This window comes from Trichosurus vulpecula, unplaced genomic scaffold, assembly GCF_011100635.1.
Source record: "Trichosurus vulpecula isolate mTriVul1 unplaced genomic scaffold, mTriVul1.pri scaffold_40_arrow_ctg1, whole genome shotgun sequence".
NCBI lineage: Eukaryota > Metazoa > Chordata > Mammalia > Diprotodontia > Phalangeridae > Trichosurus > Trichosurus vulpecula.
The window spans coordinates 269,841-295,754 of NW_023494524.1; the positions used below are offsets into that span (position 1 = coordinate 269,841).

Below are 25,914 nucleotides of genomic sequence, written 5' to 3' on the forward strand. Positions count from 1 at the left end.
AGCACTAATCTCATTCAGGAAGATACACAAAGAAAAAGACATAGAATTTAAACAACAGAGACAGGCCAAGACCAATGAGATAAAAATATATACCAAGATTGATTTAAAAGGTGACCCTTGGAGAGACCGATTAAGATAAAGGCATATTCAAAATGAGGTAATAAGACTCAGAGAAGTCCATTATGGTCCACAGCTTAAACAAAGATATAGACCAATCTTAAAAGAAGGATAAAGCACTGAAAAAGCCATTCCAAGAGAGGCACTGAGAATTAGGGAAACACCACAATAAAGAAAAGAATTAAACATGAGAAAATGATATAAAAATACAAGTGTAGAAAGAAGATAAAGGCATGGACACATCAAAAAATAATCACTAAAGGTCACAGAAATATACCAAAATAGATTCAAACATTTACCATTATTAAGACCTCAAGTGAAAAAAAAAAAAAGACAGAAATAGGCAAAGACCTTAAAAGAAGAACAGATGTCTACTTAATGACAAATGGTCTAACAAGATACAAAGAAGTATAAAGGTATGTAGTAAGCCTCAGAAATAAATTAAGATATAGACAAAGCTGAAATTCTCAAAAATAAACCAAGTAAACAGGTAATAATTTAGTGTGTGAGATATACTAAAATAGATGAACATGCATTGAGATTCAAGACAGGTATACCAAGACAAACATTTAACAGTGTAAATAAAGACAGAGAGATAGGTAGTAACAAACCATAGTGATAGGTACTGACTCTAAGGAGGCAAAGATTGACAAGAAGGTACACTACCTCTCATCTGCTTAAGGGCCTATCCCATACCTAAACAATGTTGAAAGATAAGCATTTATTAGTTTAGGGTTAACCTAATAAACCTAATATACCAGGCACTGTCCTAAGTGTTGAGGATACAAAGAAAAGTAAAAAGGTCCTTGTTCACAAGGAGCTCACATTTTAATAGGGGAGGCAACAGGTAAATGATGATGTATGCACAGAACAGAGGGAAAGTAATTTTACAGGAAAGGAACTAGCATTGAGGGGAATGGGAAAAGGGTAAAGGGTGGGATCTGAGCTGAGTTTTGAAATAAGCCAGGGAAAATAGGAAGGGCATTTAGGGCATTTTGACTGTGTAAAACACCGAGATGACAGATGGAATTTTGTGCACAAGAAATAGCAAATGGGGAAGGGAATAAAATGTAGGAATACTGAAAACATAGAAACGGACCATATTCTGAAAGGATTTAAGGATTTAAATGCTAAGCAGATTATATTTGATACAGGAAATTACAAAAAATGGCCTTTTTTACTTAGCTGAAAGGAAAGAAAATTCTTTTGGGGGAAAAACCCTCAGAGTTTCTGGCCAAAACAAAAAATTGCTATTTACATTCACTCTGAGCCAATCAGGGTTGAAGCGTTGATTCTGTGGTCTAGAATAAAGGGAATGTATACAAGAGATGTTAGAAAGAAGAAACAAGATCTGACAACAGATTGGAAATGTAGGATATCAGTGAAGATTTTAGGATAATACTGAAGTTTCAAGCCTGTGTGACTGCAAAAAAGAACCTAATATGTGGTAATTTGTGGGAAGTGTCTTAGGGGAAAAAGAATTGTGAGACGATCTGACACTGCAATGTGTTGGGAAATTGGGGCATGGGATAAAGGCTAGTTTTATATAGCGATACAGGAATCATCTCCACAGAGATAATAATTGAATCCTTAGGAACTGACAATATCGAGAGAGTAAGATGGTAAAGAAAATAGGATCTAGGGTAGAGCTTGGAGATTAGAGATGGATGAAAATTTGTCAAGGCATATTAAGAAGGAGAATAAGGAGAACTGTAGGTCACAAAATCCTAAAAAGAGAATATTGAGGAAATGGAGATTAACAGTATCCAAAACTCCTGAGAGTTCAAAAAAGATAACTTAGTAAGGGGCTTTTGACTTGACAAGTAAGAGACCATTGAAGACTTTGTGGACAGAGCAGTTTTAGCTGAATGATGAAGTTAGAAGCCTGACTGAAGAGGCTGTAGAAATCAGAGCCATGGAGTCTGGACAGTTTCCTCAAGGGCTTTAGTTAAGAGGGGAAGGAAAAATATAAGATGCTAATTAGCCAGCACGGTAGAATTACTTGAAGGCATTTTTCCCAGGATATAGGTGATATGGGTGTGTTCTTAGGCAGCAGATATATATCCAGAAGACAGGAAGAGATTAAAGACTAAAAAAAAAGATTAAAAGATCAGGAAAAGAGAGGGGATAGTGAAGGGGACAATTTGCTGAAGGTTAAGTGTTCAAGGAGGTGGAAGGCCACCTCTCCGTGAGATAAAGGTAAAGAAACTTTGGAGTTTTATGAGGAGGGGAGGTCATATAAATGACCTTAAGTTTTCTTTGTGAAGAGTGAGGAAAAGCTGAGAAGGTCGGGAGCGGTGTGTAGTGGTTGAAAAGTTTTGGGATATAGCAATTAAGACAGTGAATCAATTGGGGGTATAAAAGAACTGCAGGGTCTAATGGAAATCAGGTGATTGTCACTGTCACTGTATCACTGTTTCACTGTACCAGAAGCCAGAACAATGAAAAGATATTTATCTCAGGATCTTAGCTTAGTAGGTTAGTTGAGGTGAAACGGAAATCACCAAGAGCTTGATTGCTTTTCCCTTCACCCTTTTTCTCCTCCCCTTCCATTCCTTCTCCAAACAAGGAGTTGGTGGTTTAGGGTTCTCTTTCTGTCTACTTTTCCTAATCCAAATGAAAGCTGTGTCCACAGGAAACACAGGCTCATAACTTTAGGACTGGAAGGGATAACATCTACTTCACTCAAGGTATGTATTTTTCTTAAAAGACACTGAAATGGCCCAGGGGACTACGACTAGGACAATTACTGTAGCTACTTAGTGGTCCAAGTCTAAAAGATTATGAAATAGGAGATATGTGTGACTCAAGCTTATAAATGATTACTAACAAAGAAGCAGAGAAGTTGTGTATAAGTTACTCAATACTCAATATCCTTTCCATGCCATAGCCTAAGTAAATTTCCTTTTGTTCTTGTTTTGTTTGAATACTGCACTGGAACCATTAGACCTGGACTTACAGTGCTCTTCATTTTACATATAATGAAATTTAAGTGACTTGTTTAAGGTCATACAAGTAGTAATGATGTTTTTTTTGTTGGTTTTTTTTTGGACGGGGGAAGGCAAGGCAATTGGAGTTAAGTGACTTGCCCAAGGCCACACAGCCAGTAAGTATGTCAGGTGTCTGAGGCTGGATTTGAATTCAGATCCTCCTGACTCCAGGGCCAGTACTCTACTCACTGCGCCACTTAGCTGCCCCACAAATAGTACTTACAGGCAGAATTTGGATCCAAGTCTGACTCAGTCAGTACTCTTTTCATTATACTGTACCTTGTAATCTCCCACTTAGAAAAGGAGAAAATTTTGCATCTTAATTCATTTTTCCAAAACATTTTTTACATTTTTAAAAAAATGGGGCAGGTGGAGGTGTCCCTTTCACTCTCCCTTTCATACCTCAAATTCTCCTACTGAGTTTGGGTACCTTGAGAACAGTACATGTATTGGTTAGGCTCTGGTATTTTACTGTCCAAAAGCCCTGCAAGGACTAGAGGAAGAATTAGCTCTCAGCATTTAGCTAACTAGAACTCCCACTGTCCCATTTGATAGAGGAAGAGATGGGTAAAAAGCACGTGAGACAAGGAATGAAAGATCTAGAATCTTTCTTCTCTGCCACTTTTCCCAGCCTTCTGCAACCGTATACTCAGCTAGGGTAGTGTGTCTGTTTTTTTAAAAAAGAAGATAAAATTATGTTTTAATACAGGTGGATGAAGGAAGGAAACACCCAAACACAGATGGTATGTACATCCTTGGGACTGCAGGGGTGAGAAAGTTTTGGTTTTGGGGAGGGCAAAGCATTTAAGGGTCTCTTCTGGCACACCCTGAGACACCTTAACAAAGATAGAGTTTAATGCCTTCTAAAACTCCAGAAGGCATTGTGGATACTGTTGATAAGGCATTTTCTCTTTCCTTTCCATCGTGTGTCTGTTCCTTACTTAAGTACCTATTGGATTTCAGCAGATTGGGGAATGGGAGACTGTATAAAGGAAAATAGGTAAATGAACATGTTTTAGGGCATTGGGCTGTTTTGCCTGTGGGTATGTATGTGTCTCTTAGTGAACAGAGAAGTTGTGAAAGATAGGGGAAAATGTTGGAGTAGCGGATAGGATGGAGGTAAAGGAAGCAAGAGATTTCCAGTCCCTTGTTATTAGCTCTTGTCTGAGGGTGGGTCTCTGTGTACTATGCTTTTCTTCATACTGTCCAGGTATTCCTGTTGGGAGATGGCAAGGACTGAAGCCAAGATCCCGTCGTCATCCCAGTCATTCAGACCTAGCAGGGAAGGAGGAAAGGGGGGGGTCAAGAACTGAGAGGGACCTCAGTAATATGGGTAGAGAAGATAAAAGGATAAATCGCAAAACCCTACTTCTGGGTCTAATTGCTTCTAGAGTAGACTACTGAAAGAGCCTATTAATCAGTCTTTTTATTTTATCCCTCCCTTTTTCAATACATCAACCACAAATCGCTCAAGGTTATATTCCTAAAACACTGGTCTGATGATGTTACTTTCCCACTCAAAAAGTTACACTTCTTTGGTTTTTAAAAATGTTCATAATCCAATTTCTGCCTACTTTTTTTAGGCTTAATACTTTTGTACTTTACTTTCTAGCTAAACTTGCCTATTTATTGTTCACCTAGGTCTAAGATTCTGCTTCCTAGAATTTTCTTGCTTTTTTCAAAGTCCTGTCTTTCTTGATTTCTCTTGGTTTCTGCATATATTTTGTATTTACTTATATATCTGCATGCTGTTTCTCCCCAACACAATACAAACTCCTAAGGAAGATGTTTCCTTTTCTATATCCCAGAGACTACCACAGTGCAGTCACACAGTAAGCCATTAAAAGATGCTTATTGAATGAAAAGAAAGAAAGGAAGAATAACCTAGCCTTTTGGCCTTGAATATGGCATCTTACCAAATGCAGTGGGTGACATCTGCTGAATAAGGGCCTGACACTCCAAAGCAGGGTACAGAGATACATAGGGAGAGGTAGCACAGTCATTCCCTGCTGACTGACTACTTGGTCCTATAAAGAGAGAAAACCATTATTTGGAGCCTTTATGGGGAAGGTGGGAAGTAGTAAATTAAGAGACTACATTATTTATGCTTTTAATATGCCCTACTCCCCAGTGCTTGGGAAATCAGTGGTACTAACCTGGGATACTGGGTGAAGGAGGTTTGGTGAAGGTAAGGGCATGGCTTGATGAGGGAGGCTTGTGGACCAGCTCTGGCTGTTCAGGATTTCGCTGTCTTGGAGATCTGCTACTCCACTCATCCAGGTTGCTGGATGTAGCTGCTGTGGCTAAGGTACATGTGGCACTAGCTTTCTGGGCCTGAAGAAAATTGGAGCAGACATGGAATGAAGTCTATCTCCAGGTCCTATCAAAGTGTAATATTTTCAAAGGACAAAACTATTTACAGCTGGTAGCAATCATAGGTTTAGTTCCATCTCCTAATTTTACTGTTTGAGGAGCAGAAAAAGTCATAGTAGTAAGTAGTACCAATCAGAATGATTTTTCCTTTACACTAAAAGCTTTCTCTAGAAACTCTGTTGCTGACATTTAATCTCACTTCCTGAGCAGCAGTGTTGATCCCTAGAATTCCTTTTATCCTTTGCTGACTTAGAAACCCAAGGTTAACATACTTGTGTTTGACCCTTGATTTGCTGAGTCTGCTTCTCTTGGTCCTGAAGCCACTCCAAGTAGGATTCCCGAGCCACTTGTTCTTCAATAGCTTCATTGGTGGCTTCCCAGTCTGTGACTCGTTTCTTATCTTCCAGCATCTGCTGCTCAATCCATGACTCCTCTGATGTTTTTATAGCATTCTTCATCAGTGACTGCTCAGCGAACTGATTAGGGAGGAAAACAAAGTCGCTAGTTTGAGAATAAGGACTCTCATAGACCAGCTTTTAGGTCTGGGTGTATGTATATGAGAGGAACTGAGGAATAAAGGAAGAGAGAATATGATTGGGCAGAGATGATGTGGCATTAGTCATACTTTTACTGATTATTTTGGTCAAATTATTCTGAAGGGCTAACCTTCAACTCTCAGAGATATAATTGACATGCCATTCCCATATCAGCCCACAGGGCATAGTCTTCAGGCATTTTTTTCCTTCTAATCACTAACCCTAACCTGAAAATGTGCAGAACCTAGCAATGGGGAGACCTGAGTTCAAATATGCCTTTAGATACTTAAGAGCTGCATACACAAAAATTCACTAAACTTCTATATGTCTCAATCTCATCAATTGTAAAATGGGGATAATTATAGCACTTATCTCCCAGGTTTGTTTTGAAGATCAAATGGAATATTTGTAAAGAATGTAGATTTCTTTTTTTTTTCCATTTCTGAGTCTTGAGAAGAAAAAAGAGACTTAAATGGCGGGGAATGGGTGGGACAATAGAGGAAAGAAATGAAGAAGTTGAATCAGAAAAAGTGACAAAAATTCCCAATGTATATTAAAGTTCTGGTGTCCCCACTTGGCCTCCTGTGAAAAAAACTTTCATGTGTGGACTCTGACTCACTTACTCCTGGTCTGAAGGAGGGAAGGCCCAGGCCCACACCAATGGTGGCCTTGTTAGGATTCACCACAGAGTTGTAGTGGATGTTGCGGTGATAGCTGACACGGATAGGCTCATCCTCATTTTGCTGGATGCTACGGAAAGTATTGATAGGTTCTGGAGAAGAAGAAGAAGAAGAGGGATAGTAGGTACACCAGGATAGTGTTTAGGTCAATTCACCATCCCACTTTCCCATTTAATTCTATAGGGATGGCCAGTTCCAGCATTGCCTTACCTGTGCTATACTGATATACTTCAACAGGCCTGTTGTACATCTCAGCCATGGCCTGCATCTCAATGTGGTTGCCATGACAATTATTCTTTCGTTTCCGATTAATATAGGTGGTAAAATCTTCAGTGACATAGTTAGAGAAATAGTCTGCATTCTTCATCTGGTAGCAGTTGGGGAAAGGAGGGGTGTTGCAGAGGCTCATGTTGAGAAGGAAGGAAGAATCAGTAATCCCAATCCCCTCCCACAGTCCCATGATCACGACCTTATATCTCACCAAATAATCCATGCAGTGTTTCCGGACAACTTCATGCATATCCTGATCACCATATACTTGATCTGCTGTAGAAAGAAGAGGTTCAAAAAGGGGTGACATCAGAGTCTAAGACAGGAGATTTAAAACCACATTATGTTATAGCTGGAATAGGATCTTGGAAGTTGTTTGCTCCAATTTTCCCATTTCACAAAGGAGAAATCTGATTCTCAAAAAAGGAAATGGTCTGATGCATGATTGCATAATGTATTAGTAACAAAACATGAGTAAGAGCCTGACTCCCTTGATGTCACAAATATATGCATTATATAGTTTAATAGCTAGTTTTGACCTTTCCTCTGGGCCAACCAAGTCTCTCTCTTACTTTCTTCACAGCAGAACTGACAGGGGATCCTACATTGTCTGGAGTTGTAGAAAATACTCACCCCCAAGTAAATGATACTGAATAACAGAATTTAGGGAAGGATATATTCTAGGGTATATGATCCTGGGTGAGAAGCAGACTGTAGCTGCATGGTACTGGCATATTTCTTCCATCAATAAGCAGAGTTTCAAATGCTTTGTGAATATGAGTTCATTATTAGTATTTTAGAGAAGCAGCTGCTTGATATGATACCCATTCCAGTCTGGAATGGAAGGAGGAGAAGGTAACTACAAAGGAAGGTAACCCCAGGAATATGTTAACTTCTGCCAGTTTCAGTTCTCTGGGTTTCCACTTAGGGATGTGAGTGACCCTAATAGCAGGTAGCACTATATGATAATGCCAATACTGGGAAATTACAAGGGAATGTTACAGGGGAACAGGAAAGAGGGGAACACTTCAGTGTAGAGTAAAAAACACTGCCCATTTCTGTCTAATAAACTCTTCTATTAGGAAGGAAAATTTAAGTTGTCTATAGTCTTACATACAAGGGCTTGAATAGAAGGAAACAGTAATTAACTATGTGCAATGTATGATCTGTTGCATTACCTACCTGCTAAATAACTGAATCTCTGTTGGGCCATTTTTCCTTCCACTGGAATATGAGTAGATTAGAGAAAGGGAGATTTGAGGAATTATGGCTATTCTACATTGCCTACCCTTGAAGCTGAGAAATAAAGGCTTTTATTCTAACAAAGCCCATGATAGCCCTTCATCCTGAAAAACCCTTAAGACAGAGAATTGCTCCCAGGAGGTTAAATCATTTGCCCTATTCCACACCCTAGCCTGGTACCTGTATTTAAAAAAAAATTAAAAGGTCTTTTTTATTGTAAACTTACAATCATTAACAAGAATATACCAAGAATAAAAAGGGGATTATCTAAAAAACCTATGAATTTTTGGTACATGTACTTTGCTTTAGGAACTATATGTTTATTCAATTTAACAAGGTAATAACAAAAATTTTTGTGTCTTTCTACAGTTTTCTCCGTGTTTAAAGAAATTTTCTATTGAAGATCTTTGTATGGGGGGAAACAAACAGTAAAAGAGAGATAGAGAAAGATTACATAGTTAATACTATTAAAATATTCACAGATTGGTAGTGGGTACAGATGCAGAATGAGATATGACCTCCAACCCTAACACTCAGGGATTTGAAGGAAGGTAGTATACAGAGCTCTTCAAATCACATACTTTGTAATGCAAATTAAAACTGAGCAATCTATAAAAAAACTTCTACCAACTATCTAGAAAGCAATCATCCCTTCCCCTCCAAAAAAGCCAGCTTTCGTCTTGCTGGGAATAGGATAATAATGATGTTCCTTCTCTTTTGATTCTTAAAGATCCACTGATCTAAGTATGTTTCAACTTCACTAAAACTGGTAGGCTGGTTACTTCAATAAGTTTTAAAGGTCACACTGTAAATTTCCTTTGATAGTAGGAAAGACTCCTGCATGCGTTATTTCAGGGTCTACTTCAAACTGGCCCTGGTGCACCATAATTGTAACCTTATACTTTGTTAATTTGATTCTGCGTTAGTTAAATGTACTCTAATCTATAGGGCAACCCATCTTTTCAAGTCATCTTAGGTTGGAAAAGAAATAGGAATCATAATAAAATGAGTGGGAAAAAGAGAAGAAAAGGAGTTTTTAGGCAAATAAGTCTCAGTTTTTCCATAAAGTACTGGTAGAGAGGGTTCTCTATTTGTGGGTCTTCCCACTGCCTAATCACTCAAATAAGGACATGGAGTGCTCCAATTTACCTACTTCCTGGAACGCTGAGTTGGTTATGAAAGCTAATGCTGAAAGACACCCATAGGGAGCACTTAAGAGCACTTGTCTTAGATGGAAAGGGTAAGAAAATACTAGATTTAGGATTCAAGGAAGTTTATCAGTGAACCGTAAGTTGAGAAAGGAAGAGATATCATAAGATAGAGTAAAAAAAAGTTGGGGTTAAGGTTAAGATGAATTTGTCACTAAAGTATGTTTTGCTATGCATGAGTGGGAGCAAGACACAGTTAGCTGTCCAAGACATATTGAGAACCTCCCGATACTTGTAAAATGAGCTGACCTACTCTTGTAATTCACCTGATCACAGAAGGAAGCTTGAAAACATTACCAAAGATGATGATGCTTCGGCTAAGAGACTAACATGATAGTGGTAGTTGTTTTTTTTTTCACTTTTTTCCACTGAACAGGGAAAATGGACAGAAGACAAAAACCGAGTTAAGTGAGGGGTAATACTGTGCAATGACCAACTCTGTCAGACTTAGCTCTTCTCAGCAATGATGATGATGTAAGACAACTCCAAAAGATTCATGATGGAAAAATCTGTACGTATCTAAAGAAAGAATTTGAATGCAGATCAAAGCATACAAATAGCTCTTTTTTCCCTTCTTGTGGCTTTTCATGGCTAACGTGGAAAAAATAAGTGAAGGGCTGGCCAAGAAAACAGTACCCATGAATTCTACTAGGATTTCTGGAACACAGCCTAAAATATACGGCTGAGAGTAAACAGAAAGACAGGATGGGTACCGAAGAGAGACTGAGAGAAATCTTCTTTGGAAATGGGAGACAAAAAAATGAAATTTAAAATTAAATTAAAAATGAACAATACTAGCTGAAGGGCTAAAAAGGGGGACTATCAAGCAAGAAGATCAAGCATGAGGGAAAAAGAGGCAGTGGAAATACAGCCACATTTAAAAAAAAGCAGAAGAGGGAATCTGACTACACTAGATTAATGCAACTAGGATAAGGAGGCTTGCATGGGAAAAATGTTTATATAAAACTTCTTTGATAAGGGTCTGATGTCCAAGATATATAAACAATAAATAAATTACATATGACTAATAGACATACCACTGAAACTGCTCTCTTCAAAGTTACAATGATCTCCTAATTGCCAAATCCAATTGCCTTTTCTTAATCTTCACTCTCCTTGACCTTTGACATTATTGATTACTCTTTCCTCCTTGATGCCTTCTTCTCTCTAGGTTTCAGGACACCCCTGATCACTCCTTTGTCTTCTTTGCTGTTCCTCCTTCAGATCACATTTTGTAATTAAAGGTATTCCCCAGAGCTACATTCTGGGTCCTCTTCTCCCCTTAGATTACTTCACTTTGTGATTTCATCAGCTCTCATAGATTAGTAACTCTATGCTCATGATTCTCACATCTACCTTTCTTGCCTGAATGCCATTTAGGTATCTAGAACTTGATTCCAGTAGATATCTTAATATCCAATACATCTCCTTCTCTCCTCTCACACTGCCACATAGGCTATCACCTCATGCCTAGACTATTATAGTAGCTGCTGGGGGGGGGGGCTTCCTGCTTCAAATCTCTTCCCACTCGTCTATTCTTCACCAAAACCACCAAAGTGATTTTCCTAGAGGTCTAACCCCATTACCCTCCCCTCTCATGCCCTTTCCTTCCAAGAAACTCCGGTGGCTCCCTATTGCCTCCAGAAGCAAATACAAAATATTCTGTGTTGCCTTTATAACCTAGCCTCCTCGTACCTTTCTGGTCTTCTTATACCTCACTCCCAACATGTACTCTTTCATCCAGTTACCTTGGCCACCTGGCTGTTCCACAAACAAGATGTTCTATCTCTTGGCTCTGGTAATTTTCTCTGGCCATCCCCACGTCCCCTTCTCTACTCTCCCTGCTGACTTCCTGGCTTCCTTTAAATCCCCAAGTAAAATGCTATCCTTTACAGGGAGCCCTTCCTAATCCACCTTAATTCTAGTGCCTTTCCTTTGTAAATTATTTCCTGTTTATTTTGTATATAGTTTGATTTATACACATTGTACATTGGATCCCTCATTAGATTATAAGCTTCTTGAGGGCAGGGATATCTCTTGCTCCTTTTTGTATCCCCAGTGTCAGACACTTAGTTCCTTAATAAGTGTTTATTGATTAAGATACATGGTCAAAGGTTATGAACAAAAAAGTTATCAAAAGAATTGCAAAGTATTCACAACCACATGAAAGTATATCTCTAATTATTAGTAATAAGAGAAATGCACATCGAAACAACCCCGAAATTTTACCTCATATCATGCAAATTAACAAAAATACAAATAATAGCAACTGTCAATTGGAGGAATTGTGAAAACAGAGATATACTAATATATTGTTGGTGGGGTTATGAAAAGATAAACATGTTGGAGGAACTGTGATGTGATACAACCATTTTGGAAAGCAGCTTGGAATTAAGCAAATAAAGTGACTAAAGTGTCCATACCCTCTACCACTATTTTTTGATAGCTCAAAAAGTGGAAACAAACTGGATACCTATCAACTGGGGAATGGCAGAATGGCTAAACAAGGTACCTGAATGTAATGAAATAAACTATATTGTAAGTAATGTTGTTTGTAATGAGTAGAGAGAATCATGGAACATAAATAGACTGATGCAGTGCAGTGAGCAAAGCCAAGAAAACAACAAATACAGTAAATACAACATATGTAAAACAACAATGTAAATGGAAAGAACAATTACACATTAACAAATCAAAATAATAAAGATCAATTAAGAGTTGAATAGATAGATATGCAATTTACCCTTGCATAGAAGTAGGAGATCTACAGCTGTTATATATCACACTTGTTTTTGGACTTTTTCAATGTATTTATCAATCAGTTATATTGATTTTTTATTCTTCTCTAAAAAATATGAATTGTCATATATGATGGTTCTCTGGGAGTGGGAGAAGGGATTTATGCAGAAAGCAATAAAAAGTAATATAGCAGCTTACCCCTAGTCTAACTGGTATTGAAAACTCTTATACACTTATAAGATGAGTGAAGAAAAATCAATTTCCATTTTTTTCTTTGCAGCTTGAAAAGACTACAAAACTAGACAGGGAATAAATAGTTTAAGACAAGGTAGGATAATGTGATAATGGTAACGATAATGTTTCTTGCTATTTTATATGACCTCAATAACACCTGTTACCTCTCCTTTGCTAAGCCAGTTTTTTGTCATTATGATACCAAGATACCAAGTTTTAAATGTGCTCTCATGACACAATGCTGAATCATGACAAGCCAAGCTTATGCTCTAGATCTTGGAGTCAATAATTAGGAACATGAATGTTCCTTACCTCCCTGCTGTGCCAGGTAAATCTGGAAGTCTTTGAGATTACAGGCAACTACTAGTCTAATTTGATATTAAAACTATATATAGCAAATATGACTGAAGTAGATATATTATGCCTTATGGATCTTTTGTATGATTTTGGACATGCTGTATACTTGGCAAAGGCTGTGAGAAAATATTACTGGTGCAAACTTTGAATATAATTGTGATTTACTGTGAACACTGTGGTAGACAACATGGATGAAAGTGGACAAAGGTAATCCAGGTGTTTTGCAGCTATCCTTGAAGCTTAGGCACTTAATGTTTTATTAATAAAATTATCTGTTAAATTGCCAGTATGATGTTTTGTATACCTAGAGATGGCTAATATTGCTACTAGCTACTATGACATTTTTATTCTCGATCAAACTGTATTCTTGATCAAATAAGATGTTTGAAATATGTCATAAATGAGGACCCATATATATGGAGCAAATAATTTAATTGGGCACACAATACACTCAGACTACTCCGATCATATTGCTGTGCTGTTCTATCATTCACATCTTCAATCTGGCCAATGGAGGAAAAATTCCACCAAGGGAGTCAATTAATAAATATTTATTAAATATTTATTATCAGCCAGCCACTATACTAAGTGCTGGAGACACACAGAAAGGCAAAAGACTCAGAGTTCACAGTCTAACAAGGGAGAAAACAAGATAACAGCTATTTACAGACAAACTATAGCCAGGATAAATGGGAAATAATCAACAGAGGGAAGGCACTAGAATTAAGAGGGATGAGGAAATGTTTCCTGTAGAATGTGGAATTATAGGGTAGGATCTGAAGGAAGCCAATGAAGCTAGTAGGTGCAGATGAAGAAGCAGAACATTCCAGGTATGGGGAATAACCACACACAATGCAGGGTGTAAGTAATAAGAAAGAAGACTGGAAAGTCTGACAAAGAATTCCACATTTGATCCAGCAGGAAATAGGGAGCCATTGGAATTTATTGAGTAAGAGAATGACAAGATTGTACCTTCAGGAAAAACATTTGGACAGCAGTGTGAAGAATGGATTGAATTAGGACTAGCTATTGCAATAATCCAGGTATAAGGTGACAAGGGACTAGTACCAGGACTTCAGAAGGAGAAAAGGGGTGAGTTCAAGAGATGTGAAAGATAAAACTGACAGGCACAGCCAAAAGACTGAATATGAGAGATTATGAAGAGGTGAGAATGACACCTAATTTGTGAGTTTGGGTGCTCTCAATAGTAAAAGCGAGGTTTGGAAGAGGCAATTGGCTTAGGGGGAAAGATAATGAGTTAAATTGTTGGACATCTACTTTGTGATGTCTACTATGAAGCTGGAGATGTGTATAGAGGTTGGCAGAGAGGTTAGGGCAGGCGAATGATAAATCATTATGTCCATATGCATACACACACACACACACATATACATATATATGTACATACACATATATATACACACATACATACACACACACATGTATATGGATAAGATCCTCCATATTACAGTCTAGGCCCTGCACGTTCTAACCTTCAGACTCTCCTGCTTGGAGATATGATAGGCCTACAAACCTCTGGATTCTCCTACTTGGAGATGTGATAAGCCTTCAGCAAAGGATAATTAACATTCTTTAGGTTAAACATTTGGAGAAACTGCTGTCCTGGGGGCCTAGATAGCTCCTAAGAATGATATCTCAGGAGACCCCATTGTAAGGGTTGACTCCTCTCCCAGCTGGAACATCTGAGGTGAGGTTTCTTTGTTCAAGGACTTAGGTCATCATGTGGGTGAGTCATTTTGGGATCTCACCCATGGAGAGGATGCTTTGCCTGGGACTGTTTTCCCACTCAGGAACTGTACCCCGGGATCCCCCAGCTTTGAAGGATTAGGTGCTGGAGCCCCTAACCCCCCAAATTGGTGATATATTAATGTGTTGTTTTCTCTGTCTTTTTGGCTTTTGCTATGATTAGCTGTGTTGCTGTTGTTGTTGTAATCCAGTGTAATATTCCCTTTGTCTTCTAATAAAAAGCATTATTCCATTGGGAGTATGTCATATCACAGGTGCAAATCCAAACTTAACCTAGCTTAATCGAACATAATTGGCGCCATGAACAGGATTTGTGCTGTGGTATGCAAAGTACTCCTAAAAATCCTCTCTGTGTTTTCTGTCATTTCTGCCTGTCAGTGTTCTCTGTGTCAGTTTGTTTCTGTGTGAAGTGTGTAATCTGCCACCCTGTAATGTTCACTATCTCTCTTTCCCTCCCTGACTCCAGTCTCTTCAGAGGAGTGTGTGGGTGAGAGAGAGAGAGAAAGAGAGAGAAATGTTTTGTTGCTTAGGTTATATAATGGAAAAGACAAGGGTAGGAAAAGTGTCAGGTCAGAACTAGAAAGAAATAAGGTATGTGAAGTTTTAAAGGGGCTTTAATCAAAATCCACCAGAAAGGAAAGGCTAGAAAGTTTAGGCATGTAGGAAAGAGGAGGCATGTGTGAATAGAGGTTTTGAAAGTAAAAAGGTTTGGAAACTTTTGGAAAGTTGTTGGAAAAAACAATGCTCTTCCTTTCTCCCTCCATCCCAATTCTGGCCAAATCTGGAATATGAAGAGAGATAAGAAAGAAAGCGGGAAGCTTCTCCCATCAGATTTAAGTGAAATGTGTCGATCATAATTTGAAAACAAAGTTTTTTAGGAGTGTACACAAAAGTGAAGCTTACCTGAGTAAAAGTTACAATCATTAAGATCTCTTATCCTGCCATACTGTCTCTGACAGAGCCAGGGCTGCAAAAGAAAGTTTGAGCAGCTGAAAACTCCTCTCATCCCAGATTAGATAAGGGAAGAGAGTAATGGTAGGGAATTTGAGTTACCCTCCCCCACCTGGGAAAAGAAAAAGGGGGTGAGGCTTAGTCAAACTGTAGCAAAATTATCCTACATTGTAAAACTTGAGTGACTTGTGAGCCAGAACTGAATTCTGTTGAAACTAAAAGATGGGAAATTGTGTAAAACTAGTGATGCTACTTTATAATAGGTGATTCCAAACTGTTTGTAAAACTTCCCCAAGAATAATGGGATTGGAACTTACAAATGTCTTAATAATTAATTAATAATTAAATAATAATTAAATTAATAATTAAAAAAAGGGGTGCACATTGTTATTTGGCATTGACAAATTTATTAACTATATAGCCCCAAGAAAATTCTATTTACTCTAGTTTATTGTTCAGTAAGGGGATGGTGGTGGAATTCACTCCCAGAGATATTATGGGAGTCACATGACTGTGAAAATACTTGGCACAATGCTTGGCATAAAATAAATGCTATCTGAATGTAAACTGTTTCAAGTTAAATATAATTGCTTCATATTCATTAACTTTATGTGGATTTTCTTCAATATGAGATTTATGTCAATAAGGATGAGATAAACAATTCTCAGCATAAGGCAATTTGGGAACACATCTGACTGAGGTAAAGCCACTGGAATGGTAATTAATTGGTTTTGGTTTTATAGTTTAAATAGATGATAATTGTTAAGGTATTGAGGCATTTCTTAAAATTTTCCTTGTTACATAACTTGGTAAACAACTGTATCATCTGTATCATCAGAAAACCAATTTCTTTTATAATCTAAATGTTAATTTAATCTAAAAGTTAATTTAAGAAATCATGAAGTACCCAGTTTTGTTTTTGTATAAAGGGAAATATTTTTTATGAAGAAATATTTTGTAAAATCCTTTGTATGTTTTTTTTACAAGGCCTACTAAAGTTCTATTTGTAAGCTAATCTGCTGCACCAATTTGATATTGATAACAATTATGTCCAAAACTACTGTAGATTTTAAAATTTTATTTAAGTTTCATTTCTAGGTTTGTTGTGACTTTGGATCAACCTTGAGTAAGTGTGCTCAGAGAAAACAGCAAAGGATAGCAAATAGGCCCAAAGTTTTTCTATTAACCCCTTCCTGGGATCCTGGTATATTCTCCTTATTTTGCAAATTGCCAAAACTCTAGAAACCATTTGTATGGGCTAGGTCATCAAGCCCAGGAAAAGAACTTGTTGGATTTATTAGGTCCTAAATAACTGTAATAGTAATTAAGGTGGGACTTTTTGCTGTTGACCTTTAATGATTCTGGCCTTTGTTTCAATGGGGCAGATAAAGTGGGATGTTTTTGTATTTCTCAGCACTGAGACAATTGGGAGCCATTGATTTGTATCTGATGTGATATTGGGGGTGGGGAGCTTCTCCACGCCCAGCCTGCATGATTTCAGGGCCCTCTGGCCCTGAACATTATATATAAGCACAAAGGTTCGCATTCTCACTCTGAGTTCTGAGCCACAGCAGGAGTGGTGTGTGAATCTGGGTCAGCCATTCTAATGAGCTTCCTGGCTGAACACCCAGATGTTGATAACTATGAATTGTATTTGGTTTGTAATTCAGGGTGCTGGCTTTTCCCCCTGAACCAGGTGAATGGTATTTGTATGCTGGATTAAAGTAATATTGTTAACCCCTTAACGTTGCTTTCCTTAAGTAAAGCAGATCAAAAGACCTGTGTTGGCAGCTTTCTGGGTGCTGGTTGTTGATGAATATTACACCCACATAGAAGCTGCTAGCTGTGTTGTTGATACAATAATGAACTTAGCTTGCTGAGAAGTCTCAAGTTTATGTACAATAGATAGAAAGGATTAAGACTTTTGCTTATTGAAAAGCAACTGTATCTGGCTCTAAGCTGTGATTGGTGAAACTTGCTGTTTAAGGCGAAAGGCACTGGGGACCATAACTAATTTTGTTTTGAATTTGGATTTGGGTATAGTTGTTTGCATTAAATCAGTACCTGAAAAGAAATGTCACAGCTAAGGTAATGTTATCCTGTACTGTTAACAGGTGGAGGGCTGCATTTGGGAAAAAGCTGAGGGGACAATCTTAGCCTCAACCTAGGATGGGATCCTCCTGACTCAGTTTCCTTCTTGTGTTCTTTTGAAAAGGAATATTTCCGATCTGACTATTCCTGAGTTTAGCTATGAAAATACACACTGGATAACTGGAGAACCATAACTATATATGAGTTTAAACAAAGCCAAGGATGTTTTTATCCTGTATGTCACATGTCCCTGCTTTTTTCCTTCTATAGCAGACTTCTATGATCACAGCAAGTAGTCAGTAAAAGTTCTTTGATGTTATGAGTTCTTTGGTGTTACCTTACTGGGCAATCTAATATTATTTTCTATAATTAGAATATGTGCAGAAATTTATGCAAACTGCTTAAGACTCATCTTAAGATGTTCCCTTTGTTGAAAAGGATTCTGAAAGCAGCAGTATTTTTCGTGTGATCAGTGTCTTACTGTTATCAATATGAGATTTCATTACAACACGTTTTTTGACTAAGAAACTTAGTGATATCTAGGAATTTTGCAATAACTAGAAATGTTGTTCATTAAGATACTTTGGGAATTTATGTTACTTAAGGACAATTTACACCTACTTAGCTTTAATGAATCTTAATTTTAAAGGTTATTTTTTGCTTTAAGGTGAAAAAGAAAGCTATCATTTTAAAAGTTTTCAAGTAATTTTCTTCAGAAAAGTTTAATGGGTATTTTTTAACATCAGGATAAATTTTAAAACTGTTTTAAAAGGGGAAACACTTTTAGAAGATATGTTTAAAAAGTCTTTTTGTGATCTTCAGAAGGCCTACTCTGTTTTTGTAGTCATTCCATCAATCTGTGAGGTTGGTCAATAACCTCTTTGATTTATTTAAGCTGGAATGGGATTCCAGTACAAACAGTTATGTCAGTAAAAAGTACTAACTTATGAGCTATTTTGTCTTGTGGTTGAAACATAAAGGAAACCTGAATAGTGGACTTGAAAGATTTGGAAAGATGAATAAATGTTTGATTGGAAATATGAAAGGCAGATAGAAGGCCCAGGGACAAATGGGAGTTATCCAAGCCCCTCTTGTCCCTAGAAAGTTGTTCTGGATCCACTTGCAGATGATTTAAGTATGTTTGAGAGAGTATGAGGAAGTATTTTAGAAGACAGAAAAGTTATGTAACTTGATTTGAAAATTGATAGTTCAACCAAATTTCTATTAATCTATATTCACCCCACTTTTAGTTAGATTTGTTTCTTCTAGGCTCAGTGTACTCCACTTGCAGATGACCACTCAAGCTAAATACCAACCTCTGTCCAAGGCTGTGATCCATGACCCCCTGGACATGGGATCAACCAAGTTCCAGACACTGGCTATGGATACAACTCCTTGACTGAGGGACTCTGGGAGGCAGGGCCAGCTCTACATACTCTCTCAGAATGAAGCAGTTCCAGAAGCTGAGACCTTCGTCCCTTACCCCAAATGATTTTGGGTCCCATCTCTTTAAGGGGAAAATGAAGTGCTTGTGCTTGGACCCCCTATGCAGATCCAAAGTGACAGTGGCTCACATTTTAAAGAAAAAGACATAGACTTATATTGCCAGCAGCACAATATTGAATGGATATATCGTATCCCCATATCCCCATATGTCACTAGCAGCAGGTCTGATAGAAAAATGAATGGGCTCCTAACAAAAATGTAAGCCCACATAGAGGCCAAAGGCTGCCAACATTATTGCTGAAAGGGGAAAATAATGCTGTATTAGTTTGCTATTCTGGTGCATTATTGTGTTTTAGCACCACTGATATTGTTAACCTTGTCTGGTGGGTGGATTACCTCAGTTTTATAACATGTGCCCAACCACTAAGACACCCCTCTTCAATAGTCAGAGTCCACAATAGCTGAGTTAATGTAACCCAGAGTATGCAAAAATTAATGCTACATTATAATATTGTTTTTCCTCCACTGAAATCATGTGCTTGATGCTTGGTATGACACTTTGCTTGGTGGAGCAGGGACAGGTTTGGGCATAGCAGATTCTACAGATCTTGAGACCCTTTCCAACAGACTGCAGTGCTGGACAGGATGTATCCCAAGCTTTAATTATTAATGCTCAGTGTCTGCCCATGACGATCCTACTCCACCAACCTACTCTAAATTATCAGAAACAAGTTTTTTGACTGTTTTTAATGCCTCGACTCTTGCTACCTTACATGCCTATACTAACGTTTCCTTGCCATTTAATTGGACCCAGTGTTCTATGGAAAATATGTATATGTTATTACAAAAAGAAAATGCCCCAAAACTGTTATGGAGAGGATACTTCCAACTATGGAATGTTGTATTCAAAGACTATATACCCCCAGATCACTGGATATCAAATACTACAGTATGCTCTAAATGTACTAGCAATTCATGTATTGGCACTATTAGGCATTTCAAGGTGTCCTCTGTTGATATAATGTGTAACTTCCATGTTATCCCTTTTGTTCTAATTACTTTGCTTTCTAAGTGACTGTATTAGTTGCAATCATGGACTTATACATGGAATGGCCATGCCACAGATGGAGACCTGTCTGCTAAACCATTCCTCTAATCTATGTGACCTTACTCTGTATCCCCTATCTATTTTTTTCTATGTTATATGAAGTTTCTGGTCAGTGTGTCTGCATTGTCTCCAGCAACCCCTTTTGCTGGATGTTTGACAGGTATGTCTTGTCTCCATTGGCAGAATGATCATTTTTTACATTTTCTCTTGATCAAGTGGATAATGTAACCCTTTATTGGGTACCCTAACCTTTGCCTTTACCCTCTACTTACTTGTCACTGAATCCTCTAACTTCCATACTGAATTCCTCTTCAGAGCTTAAGCAACTATCGGAAAATAATCAAAGAGCACTCAACGAACATCGAATACCAACTGATATAGTTGCAGCAAATTACCCTCGCATTTAGTCTAGTCTTTCTTATAGTACTTGTAATTTTACGTCTGTGTAATTGTTACATGTTCTTTTGAATTAAACAAATGTATACAAAAATGATCCCCCAAATTTTCATGGCCTACACTTAAATATGTCAGAACTTAAGGCCGAATGAATGATAAATCAGAGAGAGAGAGAGAGAGAGAGAGAGAGAGAGAGAGAGAGAGAGACTGTGTGTGTGTCTGTGGGTGTCTGTGGGTATCTGTGTCTGTGTGTGTAAGATCCTAAATATTACAGTCTAGGCCCTGCACATTCTAACCTTCAGACTGTCCTGCTTGGAGATATTATAGGCCTACAAATCTCTGGACTCTCCTACTTGGAGATGTGATAAGCCTTGAGCAGAGGATAATTAACATTCTTTAGGTTAAACATTTGGAGAAACTGCTGTCTTGGGGGCCTAGCCAGCGCCCAAGAATGATATCTCAGGAAACCCCATTGTAAGGGTTGGCATCCCTCCTAGTGGGAACATCGGGGGGTGAACTTTCTTTGTTTGAGGCCTTATTTAAGTCGCCATGTGGGTGAGTCTCATTGAGATCTCACCCATGGAGAGGATACTTTGCCTGGGCCCTGATCGAGCTGTAGCCCGGGATCTCCCAGCTTTGAAGGATTAGGTGCTGGAAACCCCCCCTGAATTGGTGATGTATTAATGTATTGTTTTTTATGTCTGTCACTTTTGCTGTGATTAGCTGCGTTGTTGTTGTTGTTGTAATCCAATGTAATATCGCCTCTGTCTTTTAATAAAAAGCACTATTCCATTAGGAGTGTGTCATATCGCAGGTGAGAATCTGAACCTAACCTAGCTTAATCGAACAGCAGGATAAGTAGATTTTAAAGTTATCATCACCAAGATAATAACTGAATTCATGAAAGCTGATGATATCACCAAGTATGATAGAGAGAAAAGAGAAAGTGTAACATGAAACTTTCATTACCTGAAAATGAAAAGCTACTATATAGCCAAAGTAAATATATAATTGACATGTATACATTTACATATATATAACATATAAGACCATAAGCTAGGCCTGTATAACCTGCTGCCCATAGCATACCAAAAGATTTTGAATGGCGTGTGAAAATGCACAGAATGTTTTCCTTTACATTTTTCACTGGCCACCCAAAATCATTTGGCAGGCTAGAGATTGTGCAGGCCTGAGATAAGGTGTTCTCCAATAAGTAAATAGGAAAAGAGTGTGATTAAATATTCTTTTTAAAAAAATTTATTGTCAGTTCCAAATTCTTTCTCTCCTTTCACCCTTTCCCCATCCACTGAGAAGGCAAGAAATGTAATACCCATTATAAATATGAAGTCATGTGAAAATGTATTTCTGTATTATCCATGCAAACAATTCTCAACAGAACTGAAAGCTATTAACCATTACATAAAATAATGTTCCAAATCACTAATAAGAGAAATGAAACCCCAAACAATCCTGAGGTTTAATCTTATACTTTGCAAATGGATGACAAAAGATGGCACGAATCAATGCTGGGGGAATTATGGGAAAACATGAACTGCTATGTTGCTGATAGAACTATGAAATGGTATACCTGTTTTGGAAAACAATTTAGAGTTACAAAAATAAAATTATTATGTCAAAAAATCCGAGTCAAATTTCAAATTTGGTTTCAGACATCTACTAGCTGTGTGACCCTAGGCAACTCATTTAACTGTGAGTTTCCTCATCTGTAAAATGGTTTAGGGAAATACTCCAGTATCTTTGCCGAGACAACTCCAATTGGGGTCATGGATAGTTCTACTTGACTGAAAACAACTGAACAACAAGGACAACAAGGCACACCCTGGTGTGTGTTCCACCATTCCATTACTCCCTAATGGAATGAAATTATATGTGTGTTAATGGTAAACATACAAAGGCCAGAATTAAGGTCATTACAAGTTTTCCTTGTTCACATACTAGGTAGATCCTATTCTTGTATATGATTACATATTGTTTACAAAGGATGGGCCCTTAAAGGAAAAGCCAAGTTACAATCCATTTCAGTTGCAGACCAGTGAACAGGCAGTAGAGCCAGAAACTTAAGTTTAATGAGATTCTCCCTATAGTAGTTGAAAACCTCATCTGAAAAATAATCTTACAACAAAACCATACAGATAGTACTATGTAAGAAATGGGTTAGGGCTGAGTTTCTCCTTTCCTGGTCTAGTTTCCCTTGTACTCATTTTTTGGGTGCCAGTTTTCACATAGTGGTCCAAGTCAAAGGGCAAAAGCCCGGAAGTGAAAAAACTCACCAAAGGCTCTGAATAAGCAAGCTCCATCCTCCTTCATCTGCTTGATAACAAAACCTTTGTTATCTCTCAGGGCTTTCTGGAACCAGTGTTCTTGCTAAAACAAGAAGCAGTAATCAGAATAGCAGCTAGGTGCTCTAACCCAAGATTCAGGCATTCCAATTATCTAATCAAGGCAAAATCTTGGGACAGAGGACCCTTTAGAGTGTAGAGGAACTTCATTGTTGCCAAGATCAGCAAGATGCTGAACTTGAAATCAGGAGGACGTGAGTTCAAATCCAGACACTTGTTTGTGGGACCCTGAGCTAGTCCCTTACTGTCTCCTCACCTAAAAAATGAGGTGGAGAAGAAAGTGGCTGTGTCTTTGCCAAAAAAACCGCAAAAGGGACCACAAAGAATTGGACATGATCAAAAAACTGAACAACTTATGACAAATGAAGTGAACCTAATATTATATGTCTTGGATAGGCATTTTCTCTTGCTGTCTCTCCAGCCTGGAACACTGTATGTCTGTCATTGACATTTATTATTTATTAGTCTATATTTACTCATCTATGAAAATGTATCATCTTCAAAGTAGATTTTAAACTCTTTCGGATGTGAGACTGTCACTCTTATATAAGTGTTCCACACTGAAGTTAATGTACCTAACTGACAAAAACTGATCAAGACTTCTTTCCTTACCTTACTGTCAGCTAAATCAAGGAGTTGTCTAAGAGTCAGTTTTAGATTTGAGTTTTTGTAACTTTCTCTTTCTCGCAATAATTATTAGGTCTTGTAAATAGAGTCTCTCCTCCCTGGCAGCTGGAGACTGACCTGAGAAGTGAGGTGAAGAAGGCTTTGTTATACATCACGAAAGCTTTGGTTCAGGGAAAATAGGGACACTAAGCACATTATCTAAAGTGTTAGAAGTATCTCTGATTGAAATGTAACTGGAAGATTGGCAAAGTACATACAGGTAAATCATAATCCCGAAATTGGGACTGGTAGTAAGTGCTAGTTGAAACACATAGGACAATAAGTCTGCCCACATATTTTCCATACTGTTTTAAATCTTGAAGAGTTTTTGGCTGGGATAATGAATTTACAGAGCCTTGGAATTTTTTTGGGCTGTGAGTTTTTATAAAGAATCCCCAGATCATGAGACTTAAGTGAAAGGGTCCCAGTGGTTTATTATTTCTACATATTTTGAGGCTTGTTGTACAATACTTTGGGAAATTTATGTCTGTATTTATCAAAAATTGTAGTTTTGGGAAAAACAGTTTATTCACCTCCTAACTGAGGTTAGAGTACTTACACATATACTATCATGTGTGTATGTTAACAGCTACAAGACTTGAAGGCTTGTAGATGCACCATTGATAAAAGTTCTGGGTCTGAAATTATGCTCATGAGCTGAAATTTGTCCTTAGACAGTTACCAAAGTTGTATGAATGTGGGTAAGTCAATTCATTTTTCTCATTTGGAGAAGCAAATGTCAAACCAATTCAGTTTCTTGGTCAAGAAAATTTTAAGTGGGCTTACAGAAAGTTGGCCCAACGATTGAATGAATAACTACAAGGAAGGGCGAGGCCAAGAGAATGGATATGACTTGTTTAAAGTTTCATAATTAGTAAGTGGTGGAAATGGAAGAGCAATGTTTTATGAAAATGAAAATCTTTGGTAGCGGATGAAAGTGTTATGAGGTTATGGAACAGTTAAATTTTTTTTTTGTTCTTGAGAAAGAAAGCATACTTATGCAATGGGATTTCTTTTTGTTTTTGTGGTGATGGGATTATTGACAGCAATGCGAACACTGCAAAGAATGAAATTATATTATTCTTTTTGGAGGGGGGAAGGTAGGACAATTGTTGTTATGTTACTTGCCCAAGGTCACATGGTTAGCCTGAAGTATCTGAGGCTCGATTTGGTCTCAGGTCATCCTCCTGACTTCAGGGTGGTGTTCTACTCACTGTGCCATCTAGGAGTTCCTTTAAACCATATTATTCTTTAAGGTAAGGGGAGGAGAGGTGTTAAAAAGAATTTCATAGTTTTGTAGCTTACTTTAATTTTTGTTAATTTTGAGGGTTTGTGTGTTAGTTTTTGCAAGCAAGGTAATGGTAAGAAGAAAGGAAGAAAAACATGATTTCTTTAAAATGGGAAGCAAAAGTAATGAAAGTAAATGAAACGCATATGAGTGTGAATATGTGAAATTTTAAGTATTTCTCATGTAATTTTTTTCTACCTCATTTGTAGCTGAATAAGTATGTGTTGTGGTTGTGAAGTTCATGAGAGTGTATGTAAAAAGTTCGGGGGCGTTTTGTGCGGGAGGTTTGTGAGGCCTGGGCAGAAAATTTGGGGTGAAAGGAGTTCATTTGCCAAGTGGTTCTGGTAAATCAGAAGATCACCGATTTATGTCACAATAGTTTTGGTTGCGGTCAAGTTCTTGAAGTTTTTAAAAATAAAGGTTAAGTGATGAATGAAGTGGAGGAACAGGTTGTGAAGAGAGGAACAGGAATATTACATAAAAGAAAAGGTTTGGGTGTAAGGGTATTAGTGGTAATGAGAAAATTTAAAGTAGTATATTGTGGTGACTATTTTTGTAAATGTTCAATCATTAGAGAAATGGAGAGTGCTACACTACCTGTTCCATAGTAGCGGGGTCCACGGCCTCAATATGTGAGGCTGCAGCGTCGTACTCGTCCTCGCTGTTGTACCCTGCACCGCCTTCATCTCGCTCTGAGCTTCCCAGTGGACTCGAATTACTGCAGGTATTAGTCTGTTGACGTCGCCTTTTACTAAGGCCTGGACCCGAACAGCAGCCGGCTGGGCCTCCCACTGAGCCCAGGACCAGTCCATCCCCTGTAATAACATTGGCACCAGCTCCACCGGGTGGTCCCGGAGGTGGCGAGGCTTGCGATAGCGAGCCCACAGATACTCCGCCTCGGCCACCCCCACCGGGAGCCCACCGTGGCAGCGCGGGTGGTGGTGAAGATCGAGGTCTCACTCCTGCGGAAGGACCAGCACCATGTCCTTCTCGGTCTGGACCAACCTGCTTAACATTACATCCCACTGATTCACCATCTGGACTGCTTTCTCCATCTGCTGATGGTGGAGGCGCCTTCTTCGGTAAAATGGTCAT

At 38.1% G+C, this 25,914-nt stretch overlaps 1 protein-coding gene across 1 annotated transcript; it reads right to left on the reverse strand.

Moving 5' to 3' along the window:
* Nucleotides 1–3,655: 3,655 nt before the first annotated feature.
* On the reverse strand, nucleotides 3,656–25,914 carry LOC118833342 (OTU domain-containing protein 5-like). The gene is made up of 9 exons (XM_036740703.1): nucleotides 25,417–25,914; nucleotides 22,797–22,890; nucleotides 7,178–7,242; nucleotides 6,907–7,063; nucleotides 6,640–6,788; nucleotides 5,753–5,956; nucleotides 5,264–5,441; nucleotides 5,024–5,134; nucleotides 3,656–4,382 (listed from the first exon to the last, which is right to left on the reverse strand). Exons 1-9 carry the CDS (start codon nucleotides 25,912–25,914, stop codon nucleotides 4,261–4,263), a joined length of 1,578 nt encoding a protein of 525 aa, XP_036596598.1. The 3' UTR covers nucleotides 3,656–4,260.

Excerpts from the sequence above, each read along its gene's own strand:
- LOC118833342 (XM_036740703.1), bottom strand. The coding sequence starts at position 25,914 with ATGACCATTTTACCGAAGAAGGCGCCTCCACCATCAGCAGATGGAGAA. Across the intron at positions 6,789-6,906 it reads AGTATATCAGTATAGCACAG|AACCTATCAATACTTTCCGT; the intron begins GTAAGGCAATGC and ends CTTCTTCTCCAG. Across the intron at positions 5,135-5,263 it reads TCCTTCACCCAGTATCCCAG|GACCAAGTAGTCAGTCAGCA; the intron begins GTTAGTACCACT and ends CTCTCTTTATAG.